The 26,329-nt window shown below is 44.7% G+C and overlaps 4 protein-coding genes across 12 annotated transcripts; 3 read left to right on the top strand and 1 right to left on the bottom strand.

The window, feature by feature from the left end:
- Positions 1-876: 876 nt before the first annotated feature.
- Positions 877-26,329, bottom strand: Adar (adenosine deaminase acting on RNA). Of its 4 annotated transcripts, none has more exons than XM_076309503.1 (8): positions 25,833-26,326; positions 25,666-25,742; positions 25,520-25,580; positions 24,486-25,316; positions 23,992-24,377; positions 23,613-23,907; positions 23,358-23,548; positions 877-1,223 (listed from the first exon to the last, which is right to left on the bottom strand). In XM_076309503.1, exons 1-8 carry the CDS (start codon positions 25,882-25,884, stop codon positions 1,080-1,082), a joined length of 2,037 nt encoding a protein of 678 aa, XP_076165618.1. In that variant the 5' UTR covers positions 25,885-26,326; the 3' UTR covers positions 877-1,079. The 4 variants fall into 4 exon arrangements, 3 of the variants coding, with proteins under 3 accessions (XP_076165618.1, XP_076165620.1, XP_076165619.1); XM_076309505.1 differs by lacking the exon at positions 877-1,223 and adding an exon at positions 19,807-23,272 and having other exon boundaries at positions 25,833-26,310; XM_076309504.1 differs by lacking the exon at positions 877-1,223 and adding an exon at positions 19,807-23,268 and having other exon boundaries at positions 25,833-26,301.
- Positions 2,224-7,264, top strand: LOC143145787 (tubulin alpha chain-like). 4 transcript variants are annotated; one of them, XM_076309509.1, is made up of 11 exons: positions 2,277-2,671; positions 2,904-3,160; positions 3,231-3,561; positions 4,471-4,602; positions 4,676-4,920; positions 4,995-5,026; positions 5,099-5,222; positions 5,308-5,566; positions 5,635-5,787; positions 5,849-6,026; positions 7,137-7,264. In XM_076309509.1, exons 1-11 carry the CDS (start codon positions 2,648-2,650, stop codon positions 7,247-7,249), a joined length of 1,848 nt encoding a protein of 615 aa, XP_076165624.1. In that variant the 5' UTR covers positions 2,277-2,647; the 3' UTR covers positions 7,250-7,264. The 4 variants fall into 4 exon arrangements, with proteins under 4 accessions (XP_076165622.1, XP_076165625.1, XP_076165624.1 ...); XM_076309506.1 differs by having other exon boundaries at positions 2,278-2,671; positions 4,995-5,222; XM_076309507.1 differs by lacking the exon at positions 7,137-7,264 and having other exon boundaries at positions 2,224-2,671; positions 4,995-5,222; positions 5,849-7,125.
- Positions 8,382-9,270, top strand: LOC143145788 (uncharacterized). Its single transcript, XM_076309511.1, has 2 exons — positions 8,382-8,604; positions 8,794-9,270. Exons 1-2 carry the CDS (start codon positions 8,397-8,399, stop codon positions 9,123-9,125), a joined length of 540 nt encoding a protein of 179 aa, XP_076165626.1. The 5' UTR covers positions 8,382-8,396; the 3' UTR covers positions 9,126-9,270.
- Positions 10,932-17,953, top strand: Jef (major facilitator superfamily domain-containing protein 6 jef). 3 transcript variants are annotated; one of them, XM_076309501.1, is made up of 11 exons: positions 10,932-11,695; positions 12,647-13,172; positions 13,244-13,711; positions 13,804-13,925; positions 14,001-14,226; positions 14,294-14,428; positions 14,500-14,769; positions 14,931-15,189; positions 15,275-15,568; positions 15,646-15,711; positions 15,986-17,953. In XM_076309501.1, the coding sequence occupies exons 1-11, from the start codon at positions 11,289-11,291 to the stop codon at positions 15,994-15,996; spliced, it is 2,784 nt and encodes a 927-aa protein (XP_076165616.1). In that variant the 5' UTR covers positions 10,932-11,288; the 3' UTR covers positions 15,997-17,953. The 3 variants fall into 3 exon arrangements, with proteins under 3 accessions (XP_076165616.1, XP_076165615.1, XP_076165617.1); XM_076309500.1 differs by having other exon boundaries at positions 15,646-15,758; XM_076309502.1 differs by lacking the exon at positions 10,932-11,695 and adding an exon at positions 11,703-12,322 and having other exon boundaries at positions 15,646-15,758.

Below are 26,329 nucleotides of genomic sequence, written 5' to 3'. Positions count from 1 at the left end.
TCAATAAATTTATTATGTAAAAAATAATTAGCATTTTTTCTTTTCCCACTTTATTTCCACCATTCCAAGAAATTCTAACTATGGCTAAAATTTTTCCGAAAATTCTCAGAAATGACGTCATTTTCGCAAAATTTCGAAAATTCTCAGAAATGACGTCATTTTCGCAAAATTTCGACAATTCTCAGAAATGACGTCATTTCCAAGAAGTGGCACGATAGGAATACCTCCTCGCACATCATGTTCTCCTGATACCAAAGTCCCGAAATGGGCGAAAAATTTCAGCCAAAGTTCAGAAATTCGTTTAAAATTCGCGCCTTGGGGAAATTCTTGGAAATGACGTCATTTCCAAGAAGTGGCACGATAGGAATACCTCCTCGCACATCATGTTCTCCTGATACCAAAGTCTGAATTTCGGGCAAAATTTTTAGAGAATTTCAGATTTTTGGACTTTTGGTATCAGGAGAACATGATATGCGAGGAGGTATTCCTATCGTGCCACTTCTTGGAAATGACGTCATTTCCAAGAATTTCCCCGAGGCGCGAACTTTAAACGAATTTCTGTACTTCGGCTGAAATTTTTCGCCCATTTCGGGACTTTGGTATCAGGAGAACATGATGTGCGAGGAGGTATTCCTATCATGCCACTTCTTGGAAATGACGTCATTTCCAAGAATTTCCCCGAGCCGCGAATTTTGAACGAATTTTTGTGCTTTAACTGGAATTTTTAACTGAGAATTTTCGGAATTTCGCGAAAATGACGTCATTCCTGAGAATTTTCGGAAAAATTTTAGCAAAAGTTAGAAATTCTTGGAGTAGTGGAAATAAAGTGGGAAAAGAAAAAATGCTAATTATTTTTTACTTAATGAATTTATTGAATTGTATTCGCATTACATGGATCTACCTTTCGATAGACTTCCCTCGCGCTGTTCGGCGCAGATCCGTCGCGACTCCTCCGCGAGTACGCCTCGGTACCGCCCATCTCCGCGTCGAGCAACCTTGGCCCGGAGGATCCAGGTCCCCCAGAGGAGGAGCTCCGTCCGCCGCCAGTCCTCCGCGGGTACGCCGCGGTTCCGCCCTTCTCAGCGTCGGGCCCCCGGGCCCGGAGACCCGTCCGCCACGGTTCCTCCGGGAGCCTGTCGCGGGTCCGCGTCGGGCCATCCTGGCCATAAGGGTCGAGGTCCCCCAGAGGAGGAGCTCCGTCCGCCGCGGATGCTCGCGGGCGACTGAAATTTTCGGTAGCCGGAGATTCTATTTATACCCTCGAGAAGGTGTCTTACCGTTACTTCGATTTTATTTGTACGATTTAAGCGGATATTTCAAGAAATTAATGGCTTTTAAGCTATTATTTATACTAGGATATTGTTAACAATTGTTTAATCTACGGTCCTACGACGGTTGTTAATAAATATGATAAATAAACGTCAAGATATTGCGAAATCTGCGAAGGCGAACGGTTTCGGTGAATGTTTGTTCATTTCCGCGATTGTTACTAACATTTTTGCATGTTCCCAATATCAATCGAACAATGTGCATCTTATTTATTCATTACAAATGATTAAGTAACTTATAGAAATTGATTTTGATCGAGATTCGAAGTAAAAACGTATTTCGTAAAGTTTTAAAACATGCAAGGTAATAATTGTCTATTTGGTACATTAATTCAACATTATAATTTACACAATACGCGTAGTAGTTGCGTGTTTTACTTAAAAGAGCCGAAATATAGTTAATTAGTTTTCTAGATAGAAAAATAATCGTGCAGAACACTTGTGAATTGATAATTCATACGCGTAGCTTTGACAATGTCTGTTAGACCTCGACGAAAAATTCCTTCGCGAACAAACAATATTTCACCAAAATGAAATATTAAGCAATTTTCTAAACGAAAACATTGCTAATAATTGTTTTAACCATTGTCCAATAATAATTGTTGATAGTTGCCATAAATAAAAACCGAGATATTGCGAAATCTGTGAAGACCGACAATTTCAATCAATTTTTATTCTAAAGTAAATGCGTTGTTAATATTTCTGCGTGTTTCGAATGTTAATGTCTCTTTATACATATCACTCATGCAGGAAATGGTTCGATTTGTTCATTGCTAAATGGCTAAATCGTTTCGCTGCCTGTAGCGACATTTTTGGTAGCTACCTTTTTTATCGATGAACTTACAGCGACATCTAGCCGTTTTTGTTAAGTATAGACAAATGTAGTATAAACCAGAGAGTACTAAAGAAAAAACGTTTTTGTAATACAAACTGAGTCGGTCTAATATGATTAGTTCTCATTATAATCCTGGTGATTCGTTTCGAAAGTCTATAATAAGTGTCAATAATCAAAGCTACAGTGTTTTTTCTCATGGTCTTTATTTCATATTGTATAACACAACTCCCGTAAAAGGAATCGTCTATTCTGTACCTTGTCTGTGACTCATATTGGCGCGACACTCTTAACCTTTTCCATACATTGCTTGTAATAAAATGTACCTCTTGCAAGCTTCTACTACGTGTCAACATTTATCAAAGAAACGACACCATCGAACCATGTTCTCAAGCTCGATCGGTACATTCGTTGTTCAACGATCGACGAACATAACCCACAATTTACATTTCTGTTTTCGTTTTGTTACTTGATCAGCTGATCAACTATGGAGACTTCGATACTGAACGCGGTACGTGATTGTCTCGTATTCTCGAATCTGTCGTTGTTACGCGTGATTAATAATTTTGGTAATTCGTACACATTACGATCAATCTTTCAGTGTTTGTTCGCACGAGCTATCCGAGCCGATTTTACCAAAATATGCAACAGTTCGAATCGCGTTGTCCCGATATTGAACCGTCGAGTGTTGTCTGTTCATTATATTCAACTGCATTGTTACGATGCACTTTTCTCGTTCAAAGGCGCACGAAAGACAACGAAGAGCGGAAGCACTGTTGCAAGAAGGACGATTCGAAGAAGCAGCCAAATGTCACGAAACAGTGGCCAGCCTCTTAGGAGAAGCTTACGCACAATTGGAATTGAGCCATGTTCGATCCAAGACTTCCAGTTTATCGGGCCCAACTCCTCCAGCTGCAATCGTTTCGTTCCATTCGTTGGTTACTTTAGAATCCTTGGCGCTACAACGCGATTATCATAAACGACAAGCTGCCGTTGTTAGGTAAGTGATAGTAATTTGCGACCAATTCTAGATTTATGCAGTATAAATTGTGGGTGGAAACGTTTTATAGAATGAAACAAGCGCAATATGAGGAGTACAAAGCTTCGTTGGAAAATCAGCAGCGAGAAGTCCTTGGCAAACAGGTACCCAAGCAACTTGAAAAAGATACGACTGAATTGCCATCTGAGAAGTTTGATGGAACTTTGCGTCAAGTTATATATAGAACGATCGAAGAACAAGATAGCCTCCTGTGTTTGATATTATCGTCAAATAACGAAGATAAGTCTTATAAACATCCAAAAGATACTGGCATCGTTATCGAAGAGTTGAAAACAGTGAATTCCCAGTTACGTTGTCACATTGACAGTCTGCTTGTTCAATTGGAGGCTAAGGAGGAGGAGGTGCGTCAGCTAACGGAGCAACTTCGTGCTGTGTCTGTCGTTCCCAACGAGGAGGCTAGATTAGATAATGCACATTCTCTGCGTCTTGCGCCCTTGCCGCCTTTAACTCCCCTCGAGATACCACTCTTTGATTTTACGTCGGCATAAAGTTTCACGTGAATCTTCGATAACGTACGGAGACTAATTTTACAATTTGCGAAATCGAACCAAATCTGTAACGGTACAAAAATTAACATCAGAATTGGTCAGGTATTCGATCTCTGGGTACAGAATTTCAAAGTTCGTGTATATCGCAATCATTTATTTTCACTTGTTCGATGCTATTCGGAGGGATCAAAATACATATCAATTATGAGTACCACGAAGTCGTAACCAGTATTCGTTTTAGTCGCGATTTATTAAGACGCGATTTCTGCCCGTGTGTGCAGGTGCACGCGTGTATGTATATAGAATAAAAATAAGAACGGTACGATTAATACGCGTTATAAAAATGTATGGAACCATTCTGAATAATTGTGATTTCGGTATAGTGCAATTACGCGTTGCTTGATTCGTTTAAATGTTATCGTCGCAAACTCGATATTGTGGCGAACTTGATGGCATACTATGTAATGTTGCGCAATAAAAGTCTGCTGAAAACTCTTATTTGCGAATTCTATGTAATACTAATGAGAAATAGTATAAACGGTGGTACAAAACGAGCGGTCAGAAAAATTTGACACTCTCCCCGATAAATGAATACGTTCAACGTCAAGAACCGAACCTAACTGGTTTCGACTGACACGTGAAAATGAATCGTAAAAAATAAAGAAAATTATGTCCGGAGAGGATGAAAATCGTTTGTGTAGCTAGGGGTACGGTCGAACGATGGACCGACTGGGTGAAATAATAACAATTTTCATAGGACAGGCTGGTACGCAAGTGGGAAACGCCTGTTGGGAATTATTCTGCCTGGAACACGGGCTGTTACCCAACGGCTACGTTCGTCCGGGTTATCGTATGCAAGATGCTTCGCTCTACTCGTTCTTTGCGGAGACGGATGTAAGTGAAACGAAGAGACCTTTGTAACGCGGTTGCCTTATTTTATTCAACGATCGTGTCGTTCGGTTTTCAGGTGGGAAAAATGACACCACGCACGGTGATCGTCGATCTAGAATCCACGGTGATCGACGAGATCAGAATAGGCGCCTATCGGAAACTTTTCGGGCCAACGTCCCTCGTCTCTGGGAAAGAAGACGCAGCGAACAATTTCGCGAAAGGGTACCATTCCACCGGTCGCGAGGCGATCGATCTTGTCGCGGACCGTGTTCGCAGTACATGGGAGAAATGTTCGAGACCGAGCGGTTTCATTGTGTTCAGGTAAACGGATGGAATGCTAGCTGTTGCCAAGCCCGATCCAATCGTTGTACGATATTACGTATTCGATTTCCCAGATCGCTGAACGGTGGTACCGGAAGTGGCTTCGGTACGTTATTGCTAGAACGTTTAACGCGCGACTATCCGAAAAAGATCGTGCTGGACTTTGTTATTTGTCCAGCTCCTAATATCTCCACTGTTATCATTGAACCGTATAACGCGCTTTTCGCCACGCACGGTAGCTTGGACCACGTGGACTGTTGCTTTCTCGTCGACAATGAAGCTCTCTACGACATTTGCACTAGGTATTGCGAAAGTGTCCCTTTAATAAAATCGAACAGAGTCGGAAATCGGAAGTGCTCGTCGAATGATTCTCCGCACTCGTTGCAGAAATTTGGACGTGGAATGTCCCACTTACACCAACCTCAACAGATTGCAAGCTCAAGTTGTCTCGAGCATCACGGCATCGACGAGATTCGAAGGAGCGGTAAATCTGAGTTTGCAGGAGCTGCGGACGAATCTGGTACCCTATCCCAGGATTCATTTCTCCTTGGCTACTTATGCTCCGTTCATCACACCTAGGAAAGCTATGCACGTGGAAATCACGACGCAGCAGATCACCTACGACTGCTTCGATCCCGCCAATCAGGTGCGCTCATCGGGCTGACTCGGAAGGTACTGCGGAGCATCGTTTCGTTTCACTCTGTTCAATTTTAGGTGGTAAAATGCGATCCGCGCACGGGAGCTTACACCAGCTGCTGTTTGCTATACCGCGGGGACGTGAACCCGAACGATGTGAACAGAGCGATAGCGTCGTTGAAAGGGAAAAAGTCTATTAGGTTTGTCGATTGGAGTCCGATCGGCTTCAAGGTACAAGGTTCTTGCCTAAATTTCACTCGATGCGACACGATTGTTGTTAATCGTGCCGTAGGTAGGAATCAATTATCAACCTACCGCGACGGTGCCTGGCGGAGATTTAGCGAACTCGAGAAGAACCGTGGCGATGATTAGTAACAATACGGCCATTCGACATTCGTGGACAATGTTGGGACGTAAATTCGATCTGATGTATCGGAAGAGAGCCTTCGTGCATCATTACGTGGGCGAAGGTATGGAAGAAAGTGTCTTTCAAGAAGCTCGCGACAACGTAGCGACTTTGATCGGTGATTACAAAGAGATCGAGAGGTGATCGACGTTATCGGGACCAAAGTGTCGCAAACTGTAGAAAAAGAATTATCCGCGAGACGATTAAATCCTATGGAAAAGAATAAATGCTTGTTTATCGAGAGCCGTAATTTCTTCTTCGTATCGCGAATGAAAGAGATCGAACGATTGCACGAGATAAGAGAACGACCGCGGTAAGCGGGTAGACTCTTTGGCACCAGTAACGCGATTCGGACGAATGCGTTCTTCGCTTTCCCGTTACAGATAATATCGAATATCGTCGGTCCGGGGTAGCGTAACGTAACCGTCTTCCCGATGACGAGCAACATCGAACGGCTGGGTAATTCCCAACGCGATAACAACGCGACACCTGTTTTCCTCTGCGAACGAATGGGACTCGATCTCGACGAATTAAACGCGACACCCTGCGCCGATTAGAAATTTTATTCGACGTCAAGATGAAATCGGTATAACGAAAGACGTCGACGTTGCAGCTTCCCAGAGCAATGGGAAGTATCGCTCGTAAAATTATAAACAACGGTGGAAAAATTGAAACGTAACTTCTGGTATGTTTCGTGTTTCGGTCAATGCTTTTAACCAATGGAAGCGTTTTTAACTCGTAATTTAGACGGTTGCCAGAATTCCGAGAAACAGTAGGTGAACGTTAACCAACGATTCCCATCGTCGACGAATTTCATCCGTCTTGGAACAACCACGTCTTGAACTTTGTTTCGATCTTCGGCTACCTGATACCGTCTCGATCGAGAGAAGCTTGTCGCGACAACGATAATCGTGTATCGCTCGAGTATCGAAGAGGACCATTCCCCCACCCTGGCAAAGATACGACTAGTCCAAACGACCACTTCAATCTTATCTTTCATGCGTGTATACGCTTACGTAATTTTTACACCGAACGTTATTACATTCTTCTTTTTCATTCTCGTTATCGCTCGACCTTAAAACGATCTACCTCGAGAGGAGATGCCGACGACCCCCAATTCCGGAAGTAGGCAATGAATTTTCATTATATATTTTGATCGATAACCTTCTCGTAGATTATCAGCGAAACGAAGACACGAGGTCGGCTCTCTTATCGAAATCGAGGATCGTCGTCTATCGCTATCGTGGTGCTGTTCTCTACTTGCGTCGCCACGAAAGTTACACGTGAATCGTGTAATCTCGCTTACTCTTTCGCGCGAAACCGTGTCCGGTTCTGCGCATTATTTGCGTCAACTGGTACATGCGCGTACGTATTCTTTCATATTATGCGATTTCGAATTACACGGGACGACCATAAGTCCCCGATGAACTCTCACCGAATCTCCATCGGCCGTTTGCCAATGGAACCTTCTTCTCGCCGTGCAACTTTTCGGACAAGTATTGTAGCGAAACAAGCAAGGACGTAGCATTGCTCGCGTAAGGATTGCACTTTTCTTTTTTTTTTTGTTCAACGTGGAGGAAATCTTCGAAAGACTTCCCCGACCTCTTGGAGTGGGGCCGGGGGGTGCGTGGGGCTCCCCGCATCCGGAAACATCGGATGCGGAACCTACCCGCTAAAACTCATCTTAATTTAACTGTCTAAACGGTTAACCGATAAAATTGCACTCGACGGTCGATTGTCATCTTATCCGATTTCGCGGATACGATAAAAATAAACTCGGCGGAACAAGGAGAGAACACCTTTCCAACCGATATAGATATCGTAATTGATTAAATACACGATTTGGACGCGTGACTCGAGCAATTCGTAACTGTAACAATAACGAGAGTTGAAACTGAAAGCCGGCTTGGCTCAAGATCTCGTTTACAATCTTCTTTAGTGTGAGTCATAAGATATGCGCGTACTTTGCGCAGTAGGTATCACGGTTTCCAAATATCGAGAACGATCGTTGTCCTCGATCGAGAGTAGGGCCAAGAGGAGGAGAGACAAAGCTTGAAAAAAGCGAGAGGAAGGTGTCGTAAATCATGTTTAACTCGGATTAGGAGAGAAGTAAACCAAAGTAAACACTGCTCCGTCGTGTGCAATGTAGGTACACGCATCGTTCGAACGAACGATGCAGTCTGCGTTTGTTCCGGCTCGAGCTTGTCTGATCCGTGTTTTCGGTCGATACGCGCAATTGCGGTCCCCGGTCGTTGATTATTTATCGGTATTGTCGATAACGATGCATCGGCGTATACGTATACGTATACCCGATAGGTAGGCATACTCGCGACCGCGATCCGTTTATCTAACTCTCTGTTTGACGGTTACTAAAAATGCCTCGTTCCACGATCGGCTGCGTGTACACTGTTCGACGATTCGACGATCACGGTGAATGACGCGTGAACGTGGCCTTATCGCGAAATCTCGTGACGCGTACTTACCGTATAAATTACCCACGGGAGGCGGGCTGTTCGTCAGTTCAAATCTTCTCGCACAATCGCGAGCAAGACAAAGACCCATTCTTGCTGCAACACCATTCGTAGAACCGTTTTGGTTCTATTCGAGCGTTCAATCTAGTCACTACGCGTATTATACAAAAGGTGAGTACAGGGTTCCTTTTCCTGTTTGGGCCACTAAACGGTCACCTGTGTACTCTACTCCTCGAGTCGGAGACTCGAAACTGTAGATTTGTCGTTACTTCTGGAAGATATTTCTCGTACAACTGTTTCCCAAATCACGTGGAATTCTCGATGGACGCGAATATAATTATATTTTTCTTTCGTTTTCAGATGTTGATCGGTGGAGCCGTAAGTTACGTTGCCGGCAAGCAAGCTGTTCGAACGGTCTATTGGCGGACAACGAACAACGGTCGTCTATTGAAGACTGCCAAAACCTGTATGTTCCAAGGGCCACCGAAACCCGCGCCATCCTCGACCTCGGCTTCGGCGGTCTTTCAACGTCACTCTCACATAGACCCTTTACCAAATGCTGTTTTCAAATATCAGGATTAGGAAGCATTCAACATGACGCTGAATCAAAGTATCGAAGAGAGGAGAGAGAAGCGCACGAAAGAGCGAATGTATATATGTGTGTGTGTGAAAGAGCGCGTGCATGCGGCTAGACCGCATCGAAAGACAACGATAAATTAGATTTGTACATAGTTATCGCTAATTTAAGTCAACTCGTTCATGAATCGCCTGTACTTTCCTACGTTAAGAGCAACGACTGACGAATAAAGACTATTTATTTTATTTACAAATTATAAAGTTTCTCGAGTTATTTTCACCAAACCTTCACCCATCCTCGTCGAGTTAAAATACCGCGCAACGACTTCCGCGTGGCATCGCTTTCGACGAACCTGACCGTCGAAACTACGCACGACTAGCATACGCGTGTAGGTGAACTTCTCCCGTTCTCCCTACGAAGTTTATGCTTGAACTTTGAAATAAGGTCAAGTCGATTTGCGTCACTGGTTGCTCGTAGAGAACGGAAGCTTATATTCGGAATCATCGTTAAAGCTAATAACGCGGTTAGCTTATGGACAAGAAAGATTACAGTCGATTCGGTTTAGCAACGGGTTCGCAAAAATTCTTCCCTTCCAGTTCGCCCGGAAATTTGGTCGTATTTCGATCCGACAAGTGTTGCGATAATCTGTGTAACATTGTCGTTCGTTGATCGATCGTTGGCCACTTGGAGACCAACACACGTTTGACCAAAGTAAGAGGATCGATCGCGTTTTCAACGTTCGTTCAACGTCGATCGTTCCAAATTTTTCGTCGATCTTTGAATCGATCAACTCGTTGTAGTCGTAGTCTCGGTTTTATCGCGGTGATGAAGAAAAATTGCAATCACGCACACGCACCGTGGTTATTCAATTACGCACGCGATTCGCAGATAACATTTCAGAGATGCGTCACGGTTTAACATGGATCACCTCGAATGCAAATTGTTCGGAAGAAATGTCTATTCCGATTACAGAGCTACGGGCAGAACGTTTCGATGAATCTGGTAAAATTCAAAGCTAACGCTACCGCCAAAATGATCAACAGTTACGGTCCTTGAAGTGAAATTCGTTTTTTATCGACCGTGGAGGGTTCCGTAACACGAGTTCAATCTTGGTTCCGATAACAGACTTTCGGAGAAACGCATGTAGTATACCCGTACTACATTGGAGAACTTTTAAGCCGTTGCGGTGCACACGATAAGGAATCTTGGCGAGTGATTGGAATTCCTGCATTTATCGAGATAAAAGAGTGGATCCGAATCATGATGCGGGTCAAGGTCTCCAACATTCAACGCACGGTCGTCGTCACCGTCGTCGAAGGTGGCTGCAGTTGCAGCACGATAAAGGTTTCTCGAAACACGCTTCTGGAGGCTATTCTACTACATTCAACGTTAGGATGTCGAGTTCGTAGCAATTTCCAGTAGGGTGACTATTCAGGGAACACTTGAATATCTCGATTGTTTACGGATGTAAATGTCCCTTTCTTCAACAGATCACGAGTACTTGGTCTAGAATGAAATAAAGTGTACGGTTTCGTTCGAAAGGAACATGGATGACTTTCGATTGGAAGGAAAGGGGGAATAAAGCTTGTAGGCGCGAATGTATCGACGATGGTATTTGTTAACGATTCTTGGGAACCGGATGTGATCGAGAAAACGGTAGAGATCGATTGGGGAGGAATTTGGAAATTTTGAACAACGATCCTGAAGCAAACATGTATTCTTTCTACTTTCAATCGATATCGAAATGTTCGGAATCGTTCGATCTTTGAGATGCTCTGGAAGCGCGAAAACGTCGACGTCCTTGAAATTGGCTGGAAGAATCTCGTCTCCGAGCAACGGAATTGCTCCCGAGCTCGCGAGAGGGAGGCTCGAACGGCCATCGCCTTGGTGGGGTGCACGCGGGGCTGTAAAGTTGCGCGGGCGCATTGTCAGGACTATCGATTTCGCGAGCGAAAGGTGCCACACGGTTGGCCATCGATTTGACGCTCGTTTAAAAGGATTGTAGCTGGTGATTCCCAAAAGACGGGACACTCGACGGATCGTTCACGAGAGGAAGTGTCCGGCACAGGCTGTCCGCGAAGCGGCCGAATCTACAGCTCGGTGCAAACATCGTCGTCAACGTCGTCGTCGTCGTCGTCGTCGTCGTCGTCGTCGTCGTCGTCGTCGTCTCTTGATCGTAGCCACTGGACGACGATTGCTCGCTCGATTCTATCGACTTGCATCTAAAGAAGAAAAACCGAAGGGCAGAGAATAACGGGACCAGCCCTTGGTTGGAGTCATGCAGAACTATGGACACGAGGATTACGATTATCAGACCGCCGAGGGAGGGTCGCAACAGAGCACTGGCAGAACGCTGCCCCAGGTGCCGGGTGTCAGGCCCATGGTAGATCCTCACGCGAGCGGCGAGGTCGATCCCAGCTTGTACCCGGAGCCGAAGGATGCGACGAACAAGATCCGTGGCAAGAGCGACGTGATCGAGTATTTGTTCGGATCCGTGGACCAGGAATTACTCACGGTGAAGACCTTCTACTTCTTTTTTTATTCCGCATTCGGTTCCCTGTTCCCCCTGATGGGAGTCTACTTCAAGCAGATGGGCATGAACGCGGGTCAGTGCGGCCTTTTGATCGGACTCAGGCCGTTGATCGAGTTTCTCAGCGCGCCTTTCTGGGGTTCGTTGGCTGATAGGTAAGCGGTTGGATGCATCGCGAATGAATGTATCGCGGATGGAAGGGATAGACAGGTCGAAAGAAACGTTAGCTGGCAAAGTAGGAACACAGAGATTCGAATGGAAGGAAATCGCGATATACTCGAGGGTAAGAAGCGCCAAATGTGTTTTTCGCTGCCAGGGCCACCGCGACCACCTATCTTGACTCCCTTGACCGGTTTACGGCCTCGTCGTACTTCTTTCATCGAGGCCAGTTCCAATGATATCTTACCGCACAAAAAGATACCCGTTGTGGATGCAAGCCTCGAAATGTCTTTCAAACTATTCGTTGCGTGCGTGTAACGTTCGCGGCCCTTGTTGTACGTGTGCCTGCGTGTGTCTACACGCGCACGCGTACCCATAACGTTCTCAACGTAACCATTCTCGACTCTTGACGTTCCCGATGCTCGAGTGCATTACCGTCTTTGCGCCTCGCTGCTTTTACGAGTTCACCATACCCCCTGTGTCCGTTGTACAGAGAATAGGAGCGATAGAGCGATAGGGCGATACTCTGGCACACATTCGAGCGTTACGATGGTCGATACTCGATTGTTTTAACTAAGGAACGCGATAGTCGACGTCGAGCGACGTGAAAATACGGCCAAAGGGTATGTACAATCCCATTCGACGATTCTTCTTTACGTTAATTTTCGTTCGAGTGCGATCGAGCGCGATCGATACCGAGTACAGAGTGTCGAATATCGCGCGAGAAAAGTCCATTTTTGCAATTACTACGATTGCCCACAGATTGACTTGTACAGAGGAACGTTGTGCAGAATCCAAGATTGCGTAAGTTAACGCGAAACCGACCGATTCGGAAATAGACAACTTCCTCGCGTCTCGAGACAACGAACGGGACACTTCGGTGTCACCAATTTGCTCGGATAAGTACCGAATCGTTTCCAAAACCCACCGACCTATTTCTCTTGCAGATGGCAGAAAGGCAAACTGATGCTTTTAGCCTCTTTGTCCTGTTGGATCATCTTCACCCTTCCTCTGGGCTTCATCCAACCCCCAACTACGTCTTGCATGGTTCTGCGTAACGGTAGCGTGTACTTGGCGGTGTTCAATCCTCAACAGAGGATCGTCAAGAGATCGGTGAACCTCGATGAATTTTATCATCGGAACGACGACGAGTGTTTAGAAGTCGCGGAGAACGTTGTGTTCGAGAGGTTGCGGAAAGACAACGTCGACGATGGGCTCGAGTCGGCAAGAAGGTCGCGTTCGCGAAAGAATCGCGACGGATCAATGGACAACGTCGCGGAAAACGTCAAGGACAATAACAGGTTTCGTAGAGAGACGCCTACGACCGAGGAGAGTCCCGTCGAGGACCTCAAGTACAAGCAGCTGGTGTTCGAAGATAACACGAATAACCCCGAAGCCAAGACTATCGACTTCGAGACCCTACAAAGAAGAAACCGTCCAGCCGATGTCCTCGAGTACAAGCGTTTCCTCAACGTAAGCTCTCTCGTACGTTCGAGATCGGTGTTTTCGTTCCCGTTTAAAAACTTTGACCGTTCCCATTCCAGAATCAACCCTTGGACGACGGAAAGCCGCCGAAGAAGGCGTACACGCGGTCCAAGCCCCGAGTGAAACCACCGCCGACTAAGGTCATGGCGAAACGTGACGCGGACGACACTGCGGAACCTGCGGGGGATAATAAGGAATTCAGCTTCTCTCATTGGCGATGGCCGGCGATGGATAATAACCTCCGTAAGACGATGCTCACGAAACAAGAAGAAGAAGAAGAGGACGAAGAAGAAGAAGAGGAAGAAGAACAGGAAGAAGAAGAGGACGAAGAGAACGAGTCAAACGAGGACGATGCGGAAGACGACGAAGAGGATATCGATGTGCCATTGATCAGGACTCGACGCTACGTTAGGATACCTCACTCTGGCCAGAGCCCTCACCCGGTGTCTTACGCCGCGAACTATAACGAACGGGAAAACAAGGGCTGGGTGAAACCGTTGTTCAGCTCGATTGTCTACAGACTACCGGTAAGCGAGCTGTCGTTTCATCGTTTTACGAACGATTCGTCGTAGTTTGGGATGCACGCGGCGACTCACCGACAAGAATTCGATCGTTTTAGGACATCCAGAAAACGTTTCTCCTCTTGTTGCTGTTGGTGATAGTCGGTGAGTTTTTCTCGGCACCTGCGATCACGTTGGCGGATTCGGCCGTCATTACTCTGTTGGGCGAAGACGCGGACAGGTAAACCAGTTAACGAGTCAACCTCGATCTCGATCGAAACGGATATCGTTTCGTTTACCTCTCGATTTTTCGCAGATACGGTCATCAGCGAATGTTTGGCAGTTTGGGTTGGGGTTTGGCCATGTTTTTCGTCGGTATCGCCTTGGACCACAGCACCGCTTTTCCGGACCACCCGTGCGGCCCAGACATAAGGGAGAAAAATTACACGATCTGCTTCGCGATCTTCAGCGTCCTCATGGGCGCCGCGCTGATCACGGCCACGCAAATCAACTTCAAGTACTACGTCGTCGATTCGGAGCCGGTGGGTGGAGGGTGGTTTTGAATAGTAACTGGACCGAGACGAGCACACGATTCAATTTGTTCTTTAGGAAGTGATCAAGCCTCCTGCCGAACCGACGAGGGAGGAACAGTTGCAGAGCCAACTGTCTCAGCAGCTGAATCTTCCCAGTCTACAGGATTCGTCGGCCGCTGTGAATCCGAAGCCGCAGCCGCCGGAGGGCAAGGTATCGAATCCTCGTCCCTTTTCAATTATACCTTTGTTGCTAGTTTCGATCTTTCTACGTCTTCGTTTCAGACGAAAATGTTCGCTCAAACGATGCGCGAGATTCCGGAATGGGTGACCGTACTCAAGCAATTCAAAGACATCAAGTGCGCGTCCTTTCTCTTCGTGGCCTGGTTCATGGGCTTCGGTATCGGACTGATCTTCACCTTCTTGTTCTGGCATCTCCAGGATTACGGTGGCTCGCCTACGCTCTTCGGCGTTGCTTCCGTGATTAATCATATCTCGGAGATATTCGCTTACTTCTTCAGCTTCAAGCTGATCCGTCAAATCGGCCACGTCAAGGTAGTTCCTACGGCGTTATCCCGAATCGAAGGTAGCCTCGGACGTTGAGAAACGACGTTTTGCGAGGTTATCTGGGCCCCGATTCGCGGCCGATGATATTTCGTTGGCACGAGCACTCGTACACTCGTACACTCGAGCTAGCGACGCTCAACTGATTTCAGGTGCTGTGCATGGGACTGGGTGGTAACGTTATCCGTTTTCTCTACATATCCTGGTTGACGACACCCTGGTGGGTATTGCCTTTCGAGTTTATTCAAGGAATAACGCACGCCGCTGTTTGGGCCGCGTGTTGCAGCTACATATCTCACAATACACCTCCTCAGTTGCGCACCAGCGCGCAAGGTGTCCTTCAAGGTATCCACCACGGTCTTGGCAGGGGATGTGGTGCTGTGATCGGTGGCATGTTTGTCCATGCTTACGGTAAGCCATTTTGATAAATATATTTTTTCTATCCAGGTCGCGAGACTAGCTCGGATAATAATCTTCTTGGCTGATCTCCTTTCAGGGACGACCGCGACGTTCAGGGCGTACGGTTTGCTCTGCATGGTCGTTCTCGGTGGTTTCGTGTTCGTGAATTTCTACAAGAAGGACACGGGATTCGTCTCGAATCTGCCGCAAACGGAAGATCCTCGCCAAGTAGCCGAGGCGACTCATCTAGCGCCGCACGGTGTGCCGAGCAACGCTATACCTCGAGCGCTCAGTTCTACCCGTCTGCACGAACTGGCCAATCAAGAATCGGGCTACGGCGCCACTTACCAAACCACGGGTGGTAACCTCGGTGTACCCGGTGCGAACGGAGGTGAGCGATCGAACGCGCGAACCACTTTTACTAAATGTAAATACGAAACCACCGTGATCGTTTCGTTCGCGTTCCAGGTCCCGTGAATCCGACGAATCCATTTCTGAACAGTGGAGGCGGCGGCGGAGGTGGATATAATTACGGTATGACTGGCAAAGGCGAGGACGAGTATATCCGTAGGAGCTTCCAGGTTTAGTAAGACCATTCTAATTAGAATGTCTTCACGAGGAAGACGTTTGTCGAAAGAAAGATCGGGATGAGAAAGAAAAACTTCTACGCAAGGCTATACTCTCTGAACGAAAATCTTTTCCTTTGTTTTTTACACGCTTCGCGCCAATATTATTCGAGGAGTGCCCAACACGCGCGGCACCCGGCTACCATTCTACTCAATTTCCGTTTTTCTTCTGTTCTCGACAGACTTACAATGAAGGGGTTAACCGGGAATTCGATCTGGTCAAGCCACCGCCGATAGAGATCCATCTACACGCTCAACAACCATGCACCAATCCTTTCCATCAGCACGACTACGAGTGGTAACGGTCCAGAACGATCGATCCCGTTTGAGATGATCAGGATGGTCACGGAATACCGATCGACAGCGGCTCGTGCCACAAAGAACCAATAACCTCCAGGAGATGGACCGCCCTATGGACGGCTATACAGCCGACGAGGAATACCGAGCTGCATCGTTCACTGTACATATATTTGCGTGTACGTTGAAGCATCGCGCGTTACTGCGTTCTTTTCGAACCGATCGCGAGCTAAAGAATACATCGTACATACATCGTAACCAGTTCGTCGAAGAATCGAAAAAGGTTGGCCGGTAGAAGAGGATATCGAGAGCCACGTATATTATATGTATTATATTATATTTTAATTCAGAATCGAGTTATCCTTTTCGATGACGAAACTTGCCTATCGAAGTCTATGGGAAATAGGAGCGTCGGGAAAGCGACGAACGATTCGGCTAATAATGCGACCAATTTCAATGGCGGTTGTTCCTCGAGACACGCAACGCCCGAGTTTCCTAACGACGAATGCAACCGATATCTATGCACCGCCTCGATCTACCATCGTGTTGTAACCGCGTGCTTTGTTTCTCGTTTCATCGTGGTTTTCGGCTCGAACGGTATCTACCGTCTTCCGTAAAAGAAGAAATCGAAATTGAATTGTCGACGAAAAGCACGAGTATCACCAACGATATCATTGTAAATAGTCCCCCCCCCATCCTCCCCTATCCCCCAACCCCCCTCGTCAAGCGTCGATATTAGAAATCCGCGTTTCCCGTTCACTGTTGTTTTCCTTCCGTTTATAGGCTGAACAATGCGCGTTGTATCCGTAAAACGCTTCACTTGTATTATAATCAAGTAGAGAGTCTATCTCGAAGTAGATCGTATCGTATTGTTTATCGTGTAAGCAGATACGTGTTTTCGTGATAGGTGTACGATATTGTTGAATAATAGCAATCGATCGAGTGGTTCGGTAATAAAGACGAAAGAGGAGACCAATCTCTTCGATACCGAAAGTTCGAGGAGAGAATCGTTCCATTGGAGACGCACGCTTGTCCGGTTCGAATATTTAGCGACCGAGCTACGATAGATCCGAACCGAATATCGTTCGATCGTTTCGGTTCGAAGAATCCTAGTCTCGGATAGATCGCGATCCTGGCAAGCGCGCGGACAACTTTGTTCCAAGTTTCGCGTCGCGTCGCGAGACAAGGATAAACGAAGCCAACTTTCGTTTCCCGTGGCACAAGCTAGAAATAATGTTGTACCTACTACATACCTTGTCCAAGTTATAGTTGAAACTATATAGAGCTCGTTATTGTTACCGTAACCGTACAAACAGTACCGATTACATTATTAATCGCAAGTCACAGGGGTGAGTACTGCGTTAAACCACCCCTGCAAGGAGGTGCTACTTTTCGAGGACACTTTCCACCGAAATTGCCCGGACACTTGGACTTTAGCGAGCACCCGCAGGCCCCGAATCGATAACGCGATCGAAGCGTCGTCGTTTCCATCCGATTCGCAATTAATGCCGATCGACCCCTTATTGCCTTACGAAAAGCGAAAAATATTCACATACGCACGATGTGAAAGAAACTGGAGACGGGTATCGATCGATTACGGTGTAATCGCGGTAGATCGGTAGATATGACTATGGGCCAGTGAAAGGACGCATCGGGTGGCTGGAATTTGTTGTTTATTCGTTAGAAAATTCTCTTATCCGCAAACCTCGATAGCCGTGCTATTCTCAAACGTTCCGTGCGTTCGATTTGTTATCGCGTTTGGTTTCCGTTCGAACGAAGCCAGTCGTATGCCTCCGTTACGCGATATCCGGTGAAAGGCGTGCTCGAAATAAATACAATGAAATTACCAGTGATATTTGTTTTTCACATTCTTCAATTTCGATTCTTCGAGGAATCGAAGACGTTCGATCTCGGTTCACTGTTCCATTCCGAATTGGTAAACAAGCAATGGATAATTCGAAGGGACCTCCCTCGGATAATGGTACAGCGTTTGGACAACGTTTCCCAACGAACTACCATTTACGAATTCTGGACAGACGCATTCGAGTACAGCGAGGAACGTATATGTATACATACATACATACATACATACATACATACATACATACATACATACATACATACATACATACATACATACATACATACATACATACATACATACATACATACATACATACATACATACATACATACATACATACATACATCATACATATATACATATATACATATATACATATATATATATATATACATACATATATATATATATATATATATACACATATATTAGCCTAGGGCACGGTTGAATCGAACGTAACGTCAAGTCGATACAATGTGCGGATATTTGATTAAAATTAGCAATCGCGGTTCGGCAAATACCTAACGAGGACGATCTACGGCAATAAGATATACACATTGGAATTTAATGTTACTTCGGGGTGACTTATTCCGCGCGACTCCGCTCGAGCATACTTTTCACCCAGACTCACGCGTTTTGTAAAGTTCGCGGTAATGAAAGAGGCTACGCGTGAAAAAAAAAAAAAAAAATCGTACGTCGACAGGTGCTTGGTAAACTCGATACATATCATATAGGAATTAAGTTTAATAAAGAGAAATAAAGAAATCGATGTAACGTTTGGAGGAGATATTGCTTCGCACGTGGTCGCATCTCGTCTTGCCGGTAATTATTCGCGATAATAAAGAACCATCGCTGCGACATCAGCAACAAAGTTGTGAAATTGTGAAGAAAGAAAAAGAAATAGAGTATTTCGAACGATCGAGACGATGTAGTAAAATTTCACAAGACTGAAGCGAACGTATGTAGTTCGAACCGAATCTAGTCGTTCAGGCTACCTATCGACGAACAGAGTTCAATGAATTTGTGAAAAGGTCTGTCGAGGGATATTCATGTGCGAAGCGCGATAACGATAGCTATAGGTACAGCGCTATTAATAGATTATTATCAGAGGAAGAATAATATAGTACACAGTAACGATGATATAATTAATATATAGTTTCAAAAAAAAAAAAAAAAAAAAAAAAAAGAAAACGTCTTTTTCTGTCGCTTTCTAACCGAGAATGTAAGTTATTGGCGTTGTTGTTCGTCGATTGCTACGCGACTTATATTTTCTAGGCGATACTAAATTCGCAACATGCATACGGCTACTTGTAATGTAACGTTTAACGCTTTAAAACGCGTCTAATCGAATCGAGTTTCTATTAAGCGGCGATACAAGTGTTCAAAGACGGGCTAAATCTTATTCGAATAACAGGAACGATTATTCAGTACAATCCTTCCGGTGAATTTACCGTGGAACGGGAGTAACCGGAGTATTTGATTTCGAATAAGATTCATCCGAATAGCGCTCAACTTTGCTGCGGTCGAAAGCATCGAAGCAAGAGGCAGACCAAACATTTTCCGCAAATTGAAAAAAGATACACGTATCCAAAGGAAAAAAATGTTAAACTACTACGGACGATCGTCTTTACGATTAAGCATTTAAAAGTCTTCGAATAACCACATCAACTGTCGAGAGCCTGTTCGTTTGTTTCGTTTTTTCATTACGGAACTTTAAATCGGAGAGTACGTTTGAATTATCTCTGCGCGATAGGCTCCCGATCGTTGCAACGTATTCGTACTTCGATGGATCGGTAAGTAAAGTGTTAAGATTATTCAATGGGGACGATTGCAAGACAAATCTATCGTTTGGTAAATAAAGGTTTATTATTCGTCGTTCTTTTGTTTAACGATTTTACTTATACTTTGGACATAGTTACAACTAGAGGCACTAGTCAAGCTTAAATACTAGCTAACTACGAAGTTCGTATTATACTCGATGTTCTAGGACTATGCTTCCCCGTGTAAAATCGGAGGAAAAATCGAAGGTGATGTTAAGTCGAGATCGACTAAAACTAACGTTGTATCTTAATTAGTCGTCCTGACTAGATCTAACGTTGTACCTTAATTAGTCGTCCTGACTAAAGCTAACGTTGTACCTTAATTAATCGTCCTGTCTAAAACTAACGTTGTACCTTACTTAATCGTTTCGACTAATTCTATCATCGTATCTTAAATATGCTCACTCCAAGTTTTGATCACTGACCATTAAGTGGTTTTGCTATCAGTACCGATCGGTGTGTGTAATGTGAGATGTATATAATATGCATATACATACGTACGTGTACAGTACGTAGACATATATTATATACACTGTGCGCGCGCGCATGTATATATATGAATATGTATAGAAAATGTGTGCACGCGATACGTTTGTGAAGTTACGAGAAGATTACGAAAGAGTCCGAGAAAACAGTAATTCGCGTCCCCTTGCTCTCTACTTAATAAAAATGTGTATCCTAGAAATTGTAAAAGACCGACCTCGTCTTAAAATCACTAAGATTAATTCAATGATGTGAAAAAAACCGATAGCACGCGTCTTTGGCCGGTTTCTCGCGTTTGTTGGCCGCACTATACGTATGTATGTATAATATATTAACCATTCGCGTGCGCGTCTTGCTCCGTACACCGCGGCAAAATAATCGTCGACCCAGATCCGTGAGAGTTCCCTTGCCGAAAATATTTCTCCGTTGTTCGTTATCGGTGGAAAATTGCTAAGTACTGTGTATACGTGTACGTAATTTTGGTGTCTTCGTAGAAATTGAATTCGCGCGTAACGAATATGCAAAGGCAAGAAGCAAGCGGCAAAGTGGCGATCATGGCAAAAATCTTTATCGTTGCGCGACTCGTGCGTTCGTTAGCCGAGTTCCAAGAAAAATCGATCGTTTACAATACTCGCGATTAACTTAAAGTAACTTCGATTTCAGGCACAGAAAAGACTAAGCGAAACGATAGTTGTTCACTTTTGCCGGTCGAGTACCGAGTATATTGTTATTCGCCTATTTTACGTCACTGCCTCCACCCCCACTTCCACTTCTTCGCAATCTACAGCAGCGCTGCGTAGCCCAGATCTTGTTGATTCGAACGGGTCTCTGTGTAACGCATATCTACGTACGTACGTCGTGCATAGCGTCCGTGAACTTCTTTGTTGCGGAGACGCTAAATAGTTTGTCATGGCTGCCTCTTCAGCGTCGCGCGGTTTCTTTGACAACGTAAGTATACCGCGCATAGAAGAAACGGTTGGAAGGGGAAGCAAACGCGCGAGGGACACCCACGCTGGTCTACGAAGCGATAATAAAACAACTAACTTAACGAAATTTTATTAGTGGTCCGATTAGACGCTGCATCCACCGTGTTGAACCGATCTCAGGATCAAATCGTTCACGTTATTTTTATTGGCACATATGTTTGCACACTGCTTGGATTGTTGCGCAAACGAAAAGAGAGAGAGAGAGAGAGAGAGAGAGAGAGAGAGAGAGAGAGAGAGAGAGAGAGAGAGAGAGAGAGAGAGAGAGAGAGAGAGAGAGAGAGAGAGAGAGAGAGAGAGAGAGAGAGAGAGAGAAAGAAGAAAGGAAGGGAAACGAAAATAAGCGAATAATACTGACGCGAAGTTATAAATAATACGAAGCAAAGTAGTATCGAGTAAAGAAAAAAAAGGATACTGTGTACACCGACATAACTTGGACTAATCGCGATACTCGATTTACACTTCTTTCGCGGAAGTGATTGCTTCTAGCAATACTTTTAAACTGAGATTCGTTTCGTACATAGTTATCGAGTTTCTCACGCAAAACTGGACCGACACCGAGCAGTGTGTCACTACGGCAGAATTGCATTAATTACATATGTATATTTATATATATGTATATATAATACTGGCACAGTGAGGCAATGATCTTAGGATTCTCTAAACTATTAATCGTAACGTACTTATTGACTCGTATAATCCATTCACGCTTTTATTTCGTTCGTACTTCAGTCACACAGCCTCTCCCATTTGCTCCCTATGAAAACCCAATGGCAAAAACACGATCGAGAGCCGATTCTTTGTCGACGATTACCAAAAAGATATTAATTTTCTTCGATCAATTGGTACAAGGCGTTTCGAAACCGCAATTCCGGACACGTAAGCAAGTTTTTAAACATTCTTCTCGAGACAGTCTGTATATTAGAAATCATAACGGACCGACAAAGAAATAGTTGATCGCGCCGACAAAGAGTCGATTCCTATCTCGTTTCGGCGAATTTCGCAACGAAGACGAAGTAATAATCTGCACGCCGATGATTCTCTACACTCGGTCACAGCCTTTCGGGATGTAACGCGATGCTTCTTATTATCACTGTTGTATCTCTAACGTCTAGGAAAAAATATTGCAGGCACGAGTAAAATCTCGAGGTGTTCAATTTCCGACTCTCTTGTCTCTTTATGTGTACAGGCGACTCGAAGCGACGATAAGTCGTTTATTGTTTCGCGTTAAAATACCCGATACAAGAAGATTTCCTGCTAACAAGAAGACTGACTGACTGACTGACTGACTGACTGACTGACTAACTGACGTACGGATATGTGCTGAATCGTTCTTTCGTAAAAACGGATCTCGGATACGATGGAATGACGGAAATTCTGCAGTCGCAACTACCTACCACGCCCCTCCCTCCTTTTCTATCCGAGTTTTTTCTCGCGAAACGAAACCGTTTCGATGCGATTCGTGTCTACTACCAGTCTATAAAAACTGTCGAAATTGACTTTACGCTATAACGATTAAGATTAAAATTCGAAGTATCGAAACGTGCCGCTTGATTACCCTATGTTAAAACTGAGCAACTATCGGAATTGTAAAACTTTCGACGACTCGAAAACAAGATAGCCCAACGTGGAGCTCGTCTTTGTTATGTATTTTGAACACGATACATATATATATATATATATTTATATACATATGTATGTATATAAATATATATATATACATATGCGACGAGATATCACACAACGAAAACTCGAAGAGAGAGACGCGCGTGAGATCCTACGATTTATGCTTTACTGATGCCGCATTCTGCCATATCGTAACACGCTGAGCGAGCGATCTAGTTTGCAGTAGGAACTACATAATCTGCCACCCGGAGCTCCGTGTCGTCTGTCGAGATTTTATCGGTATTTGGATTTAGTCAGATATCGACCTCGAACATGTCTTGTTCGATCGGTTTTTTAACCCAACTCCCAAGATGTGCTTTTACGAAAGCCTCCTTTAATTGATGCTTGGCGAGCTGCCTCACAGAAAAATAATAGAAAAACAATAACGAACCATGACGATATTTATGATCAGCTTTAGAAACGAGAATATAACCAGACTTACCGAGTAATTTTGCACCGAAGATTTCGCGTCTAAATAATGCCGGCACCGATTCTTATCGGCGTCGTCTATCGTACCGAGTTTATCTAGCAAGTTGTAAAATCTCCTGAAGAGCCCTTGTTTGGATATCCTGGACGGTTTACCCAGTTCGTCCTTGCCCGTCGTGCAGTTAATTACCTCGGCTTCGGTTTGACCTGAGAACACATGGAATATTTACAATGAAATTCAAACTACGACGGCTCTTGTTCTCTCTCGTACCGATTGTCCAATTTACGCTGTAGTTAGGCGCCTTTCCAGGTTGCCTAACCTCCGACGATGTGATGAGACTCATTAGCGGTTTATTAAGCCTATACGGTGGCGGTAGACCTTGAATCGTGTTTTCGATACGCCCACAGACCGCTCTGTACATGTGACTTGGGTTCAATAGACTGCCAAGAACGATGCTGTGGAAGTAAATTGGCTCGATGAAGTGGCTTAGAAGTGCACCTTGCACACCAAGTACGTTCCACCGAGCTATTTTGTCCGAACACGACATCGTCAGCAGTCTTTGGCCCTATAAATTCAAACAGATGTTCGTACGCTAAAGTTTCAACAGAATGGTAAGTATTTCTTCAAGTGTACAACACCGAACGCGTACCATAAGTACACCGTCCCATGTTTGGATACCTTCGCTGCTTTTCACGGGAATCGTCCCTTCTCCGGATTCTATTTTCGTTCTTAATTGACCTCTTGCTCTTCGGTTGGGATGTTTATCGACAGACTCGTTTTCTTCGTGAGGTGAAAAAATTCTCGCGTCGCCGCACGGAGCGGTATTTATGTACAAATGAAACTGAATCCCTTGTCTTAGTTTGTATCCTTTTTTAGCGGGTTCTAGAATAGATTCTGCAGCGCGACTTTCTGTATAAAGTTCCAGCTGTTTGTATAAATACTCGCACAAACATCTCCGCGCAACCACTTCAGCGTGACAGTCGTTCAGAGCACCACCACTGACGCTTAAATGTTCTCCGGACACACACTTGGTACCTTTCGTTTAAAAGAAAAAAAGGAGAGAAAAAAAAGTCAAGCAATTTCTTGTTAAATGGATATTTAGTGCAGAAATAAGGAGACTTGTAAAAAAAAACTGTCTCTCACCGGTTGTTACACATATCAGTTCGGCTTCGGAACCTTTGGTTTGAACAATACCCGCTAAAACCTTACGTCGGGCGTGCTGTGGCTTAGATTGAATAAGTTCGCTAAATTTCTGATTCACCATTTTTCCTATTTTGTCGGCTAACATTTGGGGCAGTTGCATCTGGTCCTGCCAATGCCCGCTATTGGAGAAATTTGGCAGAACGCGAACTGGAAGCGGTATGCAAAAAGAGGAACTGTGAACGTTCCTCAATTTAGCCAAAGCTGCTTTGCTCGCGGCAGCTTTTGCTAATTTTTTGCTCGGTCCAGTACCCTCGAACGTTTCTCCGTCTATGGTCACCGATATCGTGAATTTTGCGTAACTTTCACCGTTGTCGGATACACATTTGTACACGACACCAGGATACAATTCGTTAATAAGTGCCACTGGCCCTTTCTCTAAAAATTTGTTCGTACTCTTTGGTTCTTGAGTTAGCGTTTTGAACGCATTGACGAGATGATTGTCGCGCTCTGTAACGTCGCTCGTGAAATCTGGCTCGAGAGGCATCGAAGGCTGACAAGTATTAATCGCTTGATGAACCTCTGGCGTATTTCGGAATTGAATGATGTTTCGCAGAGCGAGTTCGGCCGCAGCGTGTTTTGCCATTTTTTTTGTACGACCTTTACCTTCGTATGTTTGTCTATCTATTTGAACGGCGATCGTAAATATCGGGGCATGAGTCGGACCGGTCTGATCGACAACTTTGTATACCGCGCCGGTTTTTAATTCGTTCAAGGCGCATACTGCATTCTTGGGTTGCGGGTTCTTGTGACGTTTCTTCGGGTTGACGATACCTAGTAAAATAAGAAACACAGATCAATTTGTTCGATGCACGGATCATTTTCCTTAGCTCTACAGAACTTGAACCTGGAAGATTTTTAAGGCGATCCGTGTTCTGCGTGTTTCTACCAAAACATTCATATTTAATATGCACATGCTTAACAACTAGCGTCGTTCGACTACGTCTGATAAAAAAATCGTGCAATCAGCCACTGACCTTCGGGATCCGATTCGGCAGGTCTCTTCAATGTGTGCCTCGAGACGTTCGATTGCTCCATCTGTGAAGAGAGGAACGAGTTACGGCTATACAATTCGAAGAACAATTTTCAGGTCCAAAAACAATCTTGTCAAATGGAAACTCACCCCGGTCAAACATTCCTCCTGTAATCCCTCCGTGACAGATGCCGCGGCGGTAGGACTGACCGTAGACGCGTTGCAGTCTAAATGATAAAAGAAATCACGAGAATGTAACGACAATGTACATGTACGTTTGATGTTTGAATTAAAAAATCGATATACAAATCTCATACTTGTCTCGTTGTTGCCCTTGTCATTGTGCAATACCGTCAATCCGTTCGACATTTCTTGTTCGAGCAAACACGCCGAAAAATGCACTCTAGAAAATACCGTCTCGAAACACTGCACTGTTACATTGATTTTAATTGTACTTGCGTTGCGATACGCGCAGCGCCACTATCGTTTTTTCAGAGGTTTGACATATAACCTAACATTCTACGCATCTCGTGGAACGTCTCCTTTCACGTAATCCTCGTCAACATCAATGATTCATCACTGCGGATAAACAAAATGTCCGAACTAACGCAATTTCTTTTAGTTAGTCAACTCAATGTGACGAGCACACACCTTGCGTCTATCAACATAGCTTGTTTACTGCGCAGACTAGTGCGCACGTGACGAGTAACTCGCGTGGTGAGTCGATTTGAAAGCGAATCGGAGCACGTTTTTAAAATCAAGTTAAGGATACATCAAAAGTTTAAGGTACGATAAAGACAGAAATATACCGCTA

This window comes from Ptiloglossa arizonensis, chromosome 4 (genome assembly GCF_051014685.1).
Source record: "Ptiloglossa arizonensis isolate GNS036 chromosome 4, iyPtiAriz1_principal, whole genome shotgun sequence".
Lineage (NCBI taxonomy): Eukaryota > Metazoa > Arthropoda > Insecta > Hymenoptera > Colletidae > Ptiloglossa > Ptiloglossa arizonensis.
Note: the sequence above shows the minus strand (reverse complement) of the source record. Positions and strands in the feature narration are given on the sequence as shown.

Coding starts and splice junctions, on each gene's coding strand:
- LOC143145787 (XM_076309506.1), top strand. CDS start 2,648: ATGGAGACTTCGATACTGAACGCG. Junction 3,562..4,470: donor TGGAGGCTAAGGAGGAGGAG/GTGCGTCAGCTA, acceptor TTCATAGGACAG/GCTGGTACGCAAGTGGGAAA. Junction 4,603..4,675: donor CGTTCTTTGCGGAGACGGAT/GTAAGTGAAACG, acceptor TTCGGTTTTCAG/GTGGGAAAAATGACACCACG.
- LOC143145788 (XM_076309511.1), top strand. CDS start 8,397: ATGACGCGTGAACGTGGCCTTATCGCGAAATCTCGTGACGCGTACTTA. Junction 8,605..8,793: donor CTACGCGTATTATACAAAAG/GTGAGTACAGGG, acceptor TTTCGTTTTCAG/ATGTTGATCGGTGGAGCCGT.
- Jef (XM_076309500.1), top strand. CDS start 11,289: ATGCAGAACTATGGACACGAGGATTACGATTATCAGACCGCCGAGGGA. Junction 13,926..14,000: donor TTGGGCGAAGACGCGGACAG/GTAAACCAGTTA, acceptor GATTTTTCGCAG/ATACGGTCATCAGCGAATGT. Junction 14,770..14,930: donor GTCAAATCGGCCACGTCAAG/GTAGTTCCTACG, acceptor AACTGATTTCAG/GTGCTGTGCATGGGACTGGG.
- Adar (XM_076309503.1), bottom strand. CDS start 25,884: ATGTCGAACGGATTGACGGTATTGCACAATGACAAGGGCAACAACGAG. Junction 25,581..25,665: donor AGGAGGAATGTTTGACCGGG/GTGAGTTTCCAT, acceptor CTCTCTTCACAG/ATGGAGCAATCGAACGTCTC. Junction 23,549..23,612: donor CAGCGTAAATTGGACAATCG/GTACGAGAGAGA, acceptor ATGTGTTCTCAG/GTCAAACCGAAGCCGAGGTA.